The sequence below is a fragment of the Xyrauchen texanus genome, chromosome 15 (assembly GCF_025860055.1).
Source record: "Xyrauchen texanus isolate HMW12.3.18 chromosome 15, RBS_HiC_50CHRs, whole genome shotgun sequence".
NCBI lineage: Eukaryota > Metazoa > Chordata > Actinopteri > Cypriniformes > Catostomidae > Xyrauchen > Xyrauchen texanus.
The window spans coordinates 2,241,481-2,253,664 of record NC_068290.1 but is presented as its reverse complement, the minus strand read 5'-3'; the positions used below and the strand labels follow the sequence as shown (position 1 = coordinate 2,253,664).

At 39.2% G+C, this 12,184-nt stretch overlaps 1 protein-coding gene across 1 annotated transcript in view; it reads left to right on the top strand.

The window, feature by feature from the left end:
• The window catches only part of myom3 (myomesin 3), a 109,897-nt gene that overhangs the window by 74,263 nt on the left and 23,450 nt on the right, over positions 1 to 12,184 (top strand). The window contains 6 exon segments of the mRNA XM_052143694.1: positions 2,352 to 2,535; positions 3,083 to 3,257; positions 3,626 to 3,747; positions 7,801 to 7,845; positions 7,848 to 7,987; positions 11,984 to 12,110. Of these exon segments, the coding sequence (XP_051999654.1) occupies positions 2,352 to 2,535; positions 3,083 to 3,257; positions 3,626 to 3,747; positions 7,801 to 7,845; positions 7,848 to 7,987; positions 11,984 to 12,110 (793 nt within the window).

Here is a 12,184-nt window from a genome sequence, read left to right as displayed (position 1 = left end):
TAGAAGCTCTACTTTCCAATGCATGTGGACATTATGAGCAAAACTAGGAGTGATGGTGGCGTAGTGGGCTAAAGCACATAACTGGTAATCAGAAGGTTGCTGGTTCGATCCCGACAGCCACCACCATTGTGTCCTTGAGCAAGACACTTAACTCCAGGTTGCTCCGGGGGGGATTGTCCCTGTAATAAGTGCACTGTAAGTCACTTTGGATAAAAGCGTCTGCCAAATGCTTAAATGTAAATGTAAATGTAAAACTGAACAAGTGCTTTGAAATTTACAGACAAATCAGAAGTGCTCCGTTTTTATATTTTATTAAACAAAATATCACTGTACATATTATTGTAATCAGTAAAAATATCAATATGTGTCATATGTTGTTCGAAAGCTCTCAAAGTGTAGAACATAACCAGACTATTTGTTTTACTCACAGACATAAATATAGCAAGTCACAGCTAATTATGTGTCTTTGACAATTATGTTTGTGTTGCTTAAATGCTGTATTTTCACGAAAAATAAACAGAACATAAAACATCACATATCATTATTTAGAGTCAGTGATTATCTTTCAATCGAGTCCACACACAAGATAATCAGATGTATAGATCATTAGATAATCCACATGAAGCACAATGTTACATATGACCACCAGGAGATGGCGCCAAATACACGACACAGACTCAATGATGACTCAAATGACACAGAATGAATCTCATTCTGTGAAATCTCATGACTAAAATCATGTCTGCATGCTATGCAAACCTTTAGTCATTGTTGTGTTTGCATGTGTAATTAGTTCTTATGTACAATTATTATGTTTTATTTGTTTTGGAGACGTTTTTGGACACTATAATCAATTATATTTGTAATGTTATAACTTGTGATTGCTCTGTCGAATCAACACAATATGTTTCTCAGATACAGTTGACATGACTGGGAACAAAACAAAAGCAGTTGTATTTTTTTAGCAACTTTTTTACACCCAGAGATATATAATATCAAACAAGAAAAATTAGAAAATAAAAAATTACTTTATTGGCATTTTTTTTTTTTCATGAGTTTTCAACAGTTTATTAGGCTGAGAGTCTAAGAATGCATCAGAAAATGTTTAATAATTTTAATTTTAAAAGTTAATACTGAACAATTGGCCCATCCTTGTTTTTTTGTTTTTGCTTTTGTTTTTTGTCGAGTTATAAGCCTTTCATTTTGGGTCTCCCACTGAAACGGTGAAGCTATAAAAACCCCCTCAGAGCTTGAAGGGTTAAACTTGAAAGTGACAGAGAAACATTGAGAAATTCTAAAAAACAATACAGAACAGGACGTATCCCAAATAAGTCAAGACTTTTTTTCCTTGAATTTCCAGTAAAAACCTCTATTGTGATATACTGTATGTACCATTGCTGCCAGGGATGGCCGGAAATCTGGCATTCCGGGCATTTTCCTGGTGGGCCGACGCACTTTGAGGGCGATCAGGGGGCGGACTGGTCATTGGGAGAACCGAGCAGGCCAGTGGGTCGGCAGCAAAACGTGCCGAAGGGGCCTGATTATTGCGATATAATATTACTCATAATATGATATAAGATTTCGGTCATTTCGCCCATCCTGTGCTTCTCGGTGTCTGTTGATCTTCCGAATGGCCACCAGCGTTGTGAAAGATCATCCTGTGTTTTTTCTCTTAAGTTTGGGGGTAAATTTCAGATAGTGTAAAACTGCCGAGGAGGCTGATTTTTCCAATATCAGCCACAAGAAAGATCTCCAACAGCTCACACTCTCTGTAATGAGCTGAGAACTGCAAACCGCCACAGGATACAGAGTTTATTGGACATTTTTATAAGAAGCACCATCCTAAAACTGTCGAGTCCATCTGGATCATCTAATATTGTGGAGGTAGAACTATCTCTCTCTCTCTCTCTATATATATATATATATATATATATAAAAAAATCTAATTTATTTTATCACCAACTTCGTTGGAAAGGAATATTGCAATCCATTTTCTTCATGAAGACATCTTGTTTTATGCAAATGTCATTTATAGGTAGTATTTCTTCAGCTATGAGCACATCTGGGCACTAAATACACTACCTAAAAAACACACTCTTGCAAATTTATTCCATTTGTCCTCTAGCAATGTCCAAAAGTGGATTTGTGTGCATCACAGGAGACGTCTCTTACAACAGGTTTATCTGACTGTCATGTAATAAGAGGACAAAACACCCTTTTAAAAACATAAAATAGTATAAAAAATACAGAAATGAGTTGATGGGGCAAAGAATGTTCAGACTGAATTTTAAAGATGGTGTCAGTTGTCACTTGATTAATTAGACACATATTTTGTTTGATGATTGTTTCAGTCTGTAGCGGGCAAGGAGAGCTGGCACCTGGCGAGTATGGATATGACGGTGCTCTCCACGAGATTTACTGCGTTTGACCAGCAGAAGGGGAAGTCTTACTGTTACCGTATCCGTTCCGTCAACAAGTACGGCATCAGTGAACCATCTCTGCCCAGCGCGCCCATCTCACTGGGGCAACCACTTGGTGAGTGTGTGAACGACATTAGTCTTAATCATCACGTTGTTTTGTTTTTTTAAGGTTTGAAATGGCATCTCATTTCAGTGTATCCAAGGCAACTGGGCATTTAAACAGATTAACAGACTGTAACATTTCTTTTCACCAAAATCAATTTTGATTTGATTTGATTCGTTTAGGCCACATGAACAAGTTCCACAAAAAGGACACGTGTTGTTTGCAGTTAAAAATGACCGACCACAGGAATGAATGGGCGAGAGTATAACACACAGCAGGTTTGGGGGGAATTTATTAAATAAAATCAATAATTCAGCCACAACTCAGAACACACACAGACACACAGACAGAAATGAAAGGGTGAGTGTATAACACATCCACAATGCAGACCACAGGTGCTCTCATACACACACACACACAGGAATGAATGGGTGAGACTATAACACATTTTTACAACATTTTTAACTTTCAAATAGCATCTCACACCGCTTGATTAATCATGTCATCTGCACATGCAAGTAAATCAGTTCAGGTCAGTGTGAGTTTTGTTGTGATGCAGGAGTTCCTGCCCCGCCACACGGTGTCCTGCCCGTGCGAGACACAGACAGCTCCGTCCTGCTGCAATGGAGAGAACCCAAAATAACAGAGGGTGTTCTGGGATACTACCTGTACTACAGTGAGGTTGGAAGTGGACAGTGGAAGACCATCAACAATAAGCCCATCAGCAAAACCAGGTCTCTTTCCTTTAAGACTTCTTTAAGATGTATATCAGAGAATTCAATATCAGGTCTGTGGTTACGTGGACTACATAAGGACAATTGTTGTTACATTTGTCAAGCATGTGCAGCTTATTCATCCATTTGTTTTATTTTTTATTTTTTGGAGTTATGCCCACACCTCTTTATTATTCCTCAATCTTTCTCTTCTGAATGGTGTAACAAAAAATAGCAAAATGTCTCGTGAAATTTCAGTGTGGAAGAAATGAATTTGTCATTTGTCATAGATATATGTGCCGGGTCACTTAAGACACGAGTATGTAATAAAGTGTGGTGAAACACCCATGCATTTAAGGGTTCATTTAATGTCCCTCTCTCTTGTTCAGGTTCACAGTTCACGGACTGTCGACTAATAAAGAGTATGTGTTCCGGGTGAAGTCTGTGGGATTGGCAGGAAACAGCATCTACTCTGAAGAGTCTCCTGCGATTCAAGTGAAATCCGCTACATGTAAGAGCTACACAGGACAGCACCGTCTGGTCTTAAGTGCTGGAGTCTGGTCTAGCTTGATAGATAAGACAGACAGACAGACAGACAGATATAAGGACGGACGGACGGACGGACAGACAGATAGATAGACAGATGGATGGAAAGATAGATAGATTTACATTTATGCATTTGGCAGACGCTTTTATCCATAGTGACTTACAGTGCCCTTATTACAGGGACAATCCCCCCAGAGCAACCTGGAGTTAAGTGCCTTACTCAAGGACACAATGGTGGTGGCTGTGGGGCTCGAACCAGCGACCTTCTGATTACCAGATTACCAGTTATGTGCTTAGACCACTACTCCACCACCACTCATAGATAGATAGAATGGACGGATGGACGATATATAGATAGACAGACAGACATAAGGACAGACAGACAGACAGACAGACAGACAGATAGATAGATAGATAGATAGGACGGACGGACAGACGGATGGATGGACGATAGATAGATAGATAGACAGACAGACATAAGGACAGACAGACAGACAGACAGACAGATAGATAGATAGATAGACAGACAGACAGACATAAGGACAGACAGATAGATAGATAGATAGATAGATAGATAGATAGACAGACAGACAGACAGACAGACAGACAGATAGATAGATAGATAGGACGGACGGACGGATGGACGATAGATAGATAGATAGACAGACAGACATAAGGACAGATAGATAGATAGATAGACAGACAGACAGACAGACAGACAGACAGACAGACAGACAGATAGATAGATAGATAGATAGATAGATAGATAGATAGATAGATAGATAGATAGATAGATGGACAGAGAGGATAGATAGATAGATGGACAGACAGGCATAAGGACAGACAGACAGATAGATAGATAGATAGATAGATAGATAGATAGATAGATAGATAGATAGATAGATAGATAGATAGATAGATAGATAGATAGATAGATGGACAGAGAGGATAGATAGATAGATAGATAGATAGATAGATAGATAGATAGATAGATAGATAGATAGATAGATAGATAGATAGATAGATAGACAGACAGACAGACATAAGGATAGATAGATAGATAGATAGATAGATAGATAGATAGATAGATAGATAGATAGATAGATAGATAGATAGATGGACAGAGAGGATAGATAGATAGATAGATAGATAGATAGATAGATAGATAGATAGATAGATAGATAGATAGATAGATAGATAGATGGACAGAGAGGATAGATAGATAGATAGACAGACAGACAGACAGACAGACAGACAGACAGACAGACAGACAGATAGATAGATAGATAGATAGATAGATAGATAGATAGATAGATAGATAGATAGATAGATAGATAGATAGATAGATAGATAGATGGACAGAGAGAGATAGATAGATAGATAGAGAGGATAGATAGATAGATAGATAGATAGATAGATAGATAGATAGATAGATAGATAGATAGATAGACAGACAGACAGACATAAGGACAGACAGACAGACAGACAGATAGATAGATAGATAGATAGATAGATAGATAGATAGATAGATAGATAGATAGATAGATAGATGGACAGAGAGGATAGATAGATAGATAGATAGATAGATAGATAGATAGATAGATAGATAGATAGATAGATAGATAGATAGATAGATAGATGGACAGAGAGGATAGATAGATAGATAGATAGATAGATAGATAGATAGATAGATAGATAGATAGATAGATAGATAGATAGATAGATAGATGGACAGAGAGGATAGATAGATAGATAGATAGATAGATAGATAGATAGATAGATAGATAGATAGATAGATAGATAGATAGATAGATAGACAGAGAGGATAGATAGATAGATAGATAGATAGATAGATAGATAGATAGATAGATAGATAGATGGACAGAGAGGATAGATAGATAGATAGATAGATAGATAGATAGATAGATAGATAGATAGATAGATAGATAGATAGATAGATAGATAGATAGATAGATAGATAGATAGATAGATAGATAGATGGACAGAGAGGATAGATAGATAGATAGATAGATAGATAGATAGATAGATAGATAGATAGATAGATAGATAGATAGATAGATGGACAGAGAGATAGATAGATAGATAGATAGATAGATAGATAGATAGATAGATAGATAGATAGATAGATAGATAGATAGATAGATGGACAGAGAGGATAGATAGATAGATAGATAGATAGATAGATAGATAGATAGATAGATAGATAGATAGATAGATAGATAGATAGATAGATAGATAGACAGAGAGACTGATAGATAGATAGATAGATAGATAGATAGATAGATAGATAGATAGATAGATAGATAGATGGACAGAGAGGATAGATAGATAGATAGATAGATAGATAGATAGATAGATAGATAGATAGATAGATAGATAGATGGACAGAGGATAGATAGATAGATAGATAGATAGATAGATAGATAGATAGATAGATAGATAGATAGATAGATAGATAGATAGATAGATAGATAGATAGATAGATAGATGGACAGAGAGGATAGATAGATAGATAGATAGATAGATAGATAGATAGATAGATAGATAGATAGATAGATAGATAGATAGATAGATAGACAGACAGACAGAGAGGACTAGATAGATAGATAGATAGATAGATAGATAGATAGATAGATAGATAGATAGATAGATAGATAGATAGATAGATAGATAGATAGATAGACAGACAGACAGAGAGGACGGATAGATAGATAGATAGATAGATAGATAGATAGATAGATAGATAGATAGATAGATAGATAGATAGTAGATAGATAGATAGTTTGACCCATAGATAGATAGATAGATAGATAGATAGATAGATAGATAGATAGATAGATAGATAGATAGATAGATAGACAGACAGACAGAGGACGGATAGATAGATAGATAGATAGATAGATAGATAGATAGATAGATAGATAGATAGATAGATAGACAGACAGACAGATAGATAGATAGATAGATAGATAGATAGATAGATAGATAGATAGATAGATGGACAGAGAGGATAGATAGATAGATAGATAGATAGATAGATAGATAGATAGATAGATAGATAGATGGACAGAGAGGATAGATAGATAGATAGATAGATAGATAGATAGATAGATAGATAGATAGATAGATAGATAGATAGATAGATAGATAGATAGATAGATAGATAGATGGACAGAGAGGATAGATAGATAGATAGATAGATAGATAGATAGATAGATAGATAGATAGATAGATAGATAGATAGATAGATAGATAGATAGATAGACAGACAGACAGAGAGGACGGATAGATAGATAGATAGATAGATAGATAGATAGATAGATAGATAGATAGATAGATAGATAGATAGATAGATAGATAGATAGATAGATAGATAGATAGATAGATAGATAGATAGATAGACAGAGAGGACGGATAGATAGATAGATAGATAGATAGATAGATAGATAGATAGATAGATAGATAGATAGATAGATAGACAGACAGACAGAGAGGACGGATAGATAGATAGATAGATAGATAGATAGATAGATAGATAGATAGATAGATAGATAGATAGATAGATAGATAGATAGATAGATAGATAGATAGACAGACAGAGAGGACGGATAGATAGATAGATAGATAGATAGATAGATAGATAGACAGACAGACAGACAGACAGACAGACAGACAGACAGACAGACAGACAGACAGACAGACAGACAGAGAGGACGGATAGATAGATAGATAGATAGATAGATAGATAGATAGATAGATAGATAGATAGATAGATAGATAGATAGATAGATAGATAGATAGATAGATAGATAGATAGATAGATAGATGGACAGAGAGGACGGATAGATAGATAGATAGATAGATAGATAGATAGATAGATGGATGGATGGATGGATGGATGGGTGTTGAAACAGCTCACATTCTACAAAATGCACCAGCAGTCATTGCCGACTTCGGTGTGTGACCTCTGATCCGCTCTCTCTCCACATTACTGTAGATGTACCATCTCATCCATCAGCCATCGCTGTCCTGAACTGCACCGAGCGGAGATGATGATTGGCTGGAGAGCTCCAGCCAATCACGGAGGAGACCCTGTGCGTGGCTACTACCTGGACCAGAGAGAGAAATCCCAGAGCACCTGGAGAGAGGTCAACGCCAAAGCCATTAAAGAGAGAGTGTACAAGGTGAGCCGTGACCATTCATGACCCAACTTCATTTCACCAGCTCATTAAAACAAGCAAAAATAAAATATCTGTCATCATTTATGCACCCTCATCTCGTTCCAACCCTTGTGACTCACTCAAGTGTGAATCATAAGTGGTGTTTGTGGATCAAAATTTCATTACAACCATGACAAGTTTGACCTGCATGTTTGCTTTTGCCTTATTTGGCTCTCCTACGCCTTGGTTACCTTATTGTATCACCGAACAACAAACTATATCCATGGAGACTTCATTAAAGCTGAGGGGAAAGCAATAAACACTTTTTATTTTGGATTGTAAGTACATAGTATGTAAGGCTTGGGTGGTTTATTGTGCTATGTGGGATCTAGGTTGTACTCAGTAGCGGTTCTAGGTTGTTTGGCGCCCTGGGCGAAACCCGGTTCAACACGCCCCCAAAGCCCACACCGCCCATCCCGCAAGATGCCACCCTGGGCTATTGCACATGACGCCCATGCCTAAATCCGCCACTGGTTGTACTGGGTCATTGCTAGGGCAATGCAAGGGGGTTGCTAGGGTATTTTGGGTGCTCGTTAAGTGGTTGAATGCTGGCCCAAGTCAAAAGAGCCCAACCTAATGTGTCTCTGACGTTCAGGTCTCTAGATATGACTTGAGTCCATCCCTTAAAGAACCCATATTATGCTCATTTAATGTTCAATAAACATAATTTTTCACATACTGTACATTTCTGCAGCTACTCTTTTGAAACGCTCCGTTTTAGCTCCTGTCTCTTTAAAGCCCCCCCTTTCCTAAAAGCCCATTCTCTGCTCTGATTGGTCAGCTGGCCCAGTCTGTTGTGATTGGTCAACTTTGACACCTGTCGTGTCATCCGCCAGTCAAAAATCGTTAGTTGAATTGCTTAGTAAAGTACTAGCACACCTCGTCTCAACAGCACACATGCTTGGCGGTGTCGTTCATGTCTGGTGCTGGATGATTTACGTGTCATGGTTTAATACTTAGTGTTAGGAGTTTGTTCAAGTAACACACCCTTAGTTTGTCTAGAAAACACTACCAATGAGTGTAAAATAAAGAGTATGTATAATATTTAGTTTGACCTCCTGATGTGATCAAACACACCTCCTTTCACTGACCCATGGTTGAAAAAGAAGTGCACAGCACCCCTGTTGGACTGAATTGGCCACCTCGACAGCATCATGTCTCTTTCTATTAGCATATCCCTTGAAAAAAAAAATGTGTTGGGTTGCTTTGTACAATTTGCTCACTGGATGGCTCAATGTGCGTTATGTCAATTAGAATACATTGATCTTTGCACGCAGTCTGTGGCTGTTGCATGTGAATCCAATGTTAATGGTTTCCACCAGGGACTCCTCATTCATTAAGCAGTCAGGGACACACGCCACCTACCCGGAGTCATTTCAGAGCGTCTGATATGTGAGCGCTGAAGAGCTCGACCAGCAGTGTTGTCAGATCTCGCGAGAAAAACAATCAACCTGCTGCTGGGGAGTGATTATGCATATGGATCAGATATACTGTAGACCAGTGGTTCCCAACCTTTTTTCCACGGGACTCCTATTTTAACATAAAAAATCCTAAACGACCCCCTCTCCTGCAAACCTATAAAACTTGGAATATAAACTAATAATTTAAGTTGTGGGATGGGATATTCTCCTAATAAGTTATGTGCATATTTATGATATTTAGTTATGTGGTCTATTTTGATAGTACAGGACAGGTTTTCCCAAAAGTAACACTCCCTGGGTCCATCTGAGGGTGTTTGGTGCTTTAATTGCTCTTCAGTACGATATGAAGGAACAAAGCTATATGCGTTCTCAGGGAACAGAAGGGGTCTCCCCTACCCCTGGCAGTGGTTCTCCTGCTCCAGGCGGTCGGCCGGGAGCCCCTCCCCGCTTGTGGTCTGCGGTCCTCTCTTGACCCCGCTGCATATAGCGGCTGGTAGGGGTCCCCCCCTGGCAGCGGCCCTGACCTTTCTATGCAGTTGACTAGGAGCCCCTTCTCCCCTCGTGGTCGGCGGCCGTTCCTCTGCTTCCAGGCGGCCGGGCTCCTCCGTCCCCAGGCAGATGGGTGGCTGCTCCGTTGGGGTGGATGGTAGTGGCGAGAACTCCATTACAGCAGCACCAGTGTAAAGGGATTAATGGAAAAGAGGGGGAGAGAACTGGCTTGGCAATATAAACAATATTTTAATAAGGAACTTAAACAAAAGACTCATCTCGCACCACCATCCGCTGTCTGCCTTTATCCCTCTCGGAGGCTTGAGTAGCCTGATAAGGGGCCGGGTATGTAAAATCACGACCCGGTCCCACCCTCCGCCCTGTCACAAAGTGATATGCCAAGCAATAATCCTATGATGATGAATGAATGAATGATATATTTATAAAGCTCTTTACTGACACTACACTCAAAGTGCTTTACATACTGAACAGGGGAATCTCCTCACACACCACCAGTGTGCAGCATCCACCTGGATGATGCGATGGCAGCCATAGTGCACCAGTACGCCCACCACACACCAGCTATTGGTGGAGAGGAGAGAGTAGATTTATTGAGCCAATTCAAGGGCGGGGCCAGGTCGTGATTCCGCACACCCGGCCTCTAATAGGACTGATTAGCCCGAGAGGGATAAGGGGCGACTGGAGACAGCAGTGTGACAGAGATTGATTTACAGGCAGCTGTCTGACACCTTTGTGTGTTTGTCTTTTTGGTTTAGTTATTTATTAAACTTTCATTTACATTGTCAAGCCGGTTCTCGCCACCTCCTTTCCCTTGTTACAGGGGATTATTAGGAAGCCATGATTGATAAGGGTCAATGGGAGGAATTTGGCCAGGACACCAGGGTTACACCCCTCCCAGAGTCAGGACCTCGGTTTAACATCTCATCCGAAGGACGGTGCCTTTTTACAGTAGTGTCCCCATCACTATACTGGGGCATTAGGACTCACACAGAACACAGGGTGAGCACCCCCTGCTGGCCTCCCTAATACTTCTACCAGCAGCAACCTGGTCTCCCATCCAGGTATTGGCCTGGCTCAACCCTGCTTAGCTTCATTGGGCAACCGGTCATATGCTACATGGTGATGATGTCACTGCTAAATATATAGAATTTTGTTGGGGGTACTGTCTATTTCAGAGAACACAAACAGAGTTGTCTTTGTTCCAAATTGCATTTAGACTGTATAATATATGGTTTTACCATTAGCTACATATCCACAAATGTGGCACACTCTATCATTTTAATCAGAACTCTTTTGGAAAACTTGATTTTAGTCTCAGCCTACAAATTATGCCAATTTTATCACAATACTGTTTTAATGAAACAAACCAAAGGTCGTGTATAATATGCAGACATGGGAACAGTGTCTACCACCTTTCATTGACATTCCTTTACTCTTCCCGAGGACAGTCTAATAGACGTATGCCTGATGCCATCTGGTGGGCTCTCTCTTTCCCAACAGTCTGTATCTGGGAGCTCAAATCTCTTGAGCATCAACAAAGCGTTGATTTGATAAGAGGATTCAGCAACAGTTAATCGCAAGTCTAACGGCTTTAGAACGGCTGTATTTCTAAATCTAATCCCAATTACACATGGCGAGGTGGCCTCTTGTGGCAATCTTCCTCATCACAGAAGCACAGGTTTAGATATTTATCTGATAAGTAGCTCTCTGGCTAAATGGCCCTCGATATAGACATCCACAGCACCACTGCACCAATGCATGATAAAGATAAAGGCTTCAGTGAACTGAAAATCATCTTATATCCAGACATGCATGGAATTTTTGCCTGTAGTTTTCCACAGAATTGGAACACACGTGTGTGTACGTTTATTACATTTTTTGTGGTTAATTTGATCATGGTTACATGAGATATTTAAACTTGTATATATAACTTGAATTCTTTACTTTAATTGTTTTTTTTTTTAGGTTAGAGTATTTTAGGATTCGGCTAATGTGCCCAGTCACATGCAGGTTTGTCTCTTTGTTTTAGGTAACTGGCCTTCAGGAAGGTCATTTTTACCAATTCCGTGCTTTTGCTGCCAACATCATTGGACTGAGCAAACCTTCAGAACCGAGCGAGCTGTTTTTGTGCGAGCCGTGGACAATGCCTGAGCCTGGTAAGATCAGGATAGTACCTGTAAGGAATTTAACAGTCTCTCCTATTGTTATCCTGTTGCACATTACATAAATA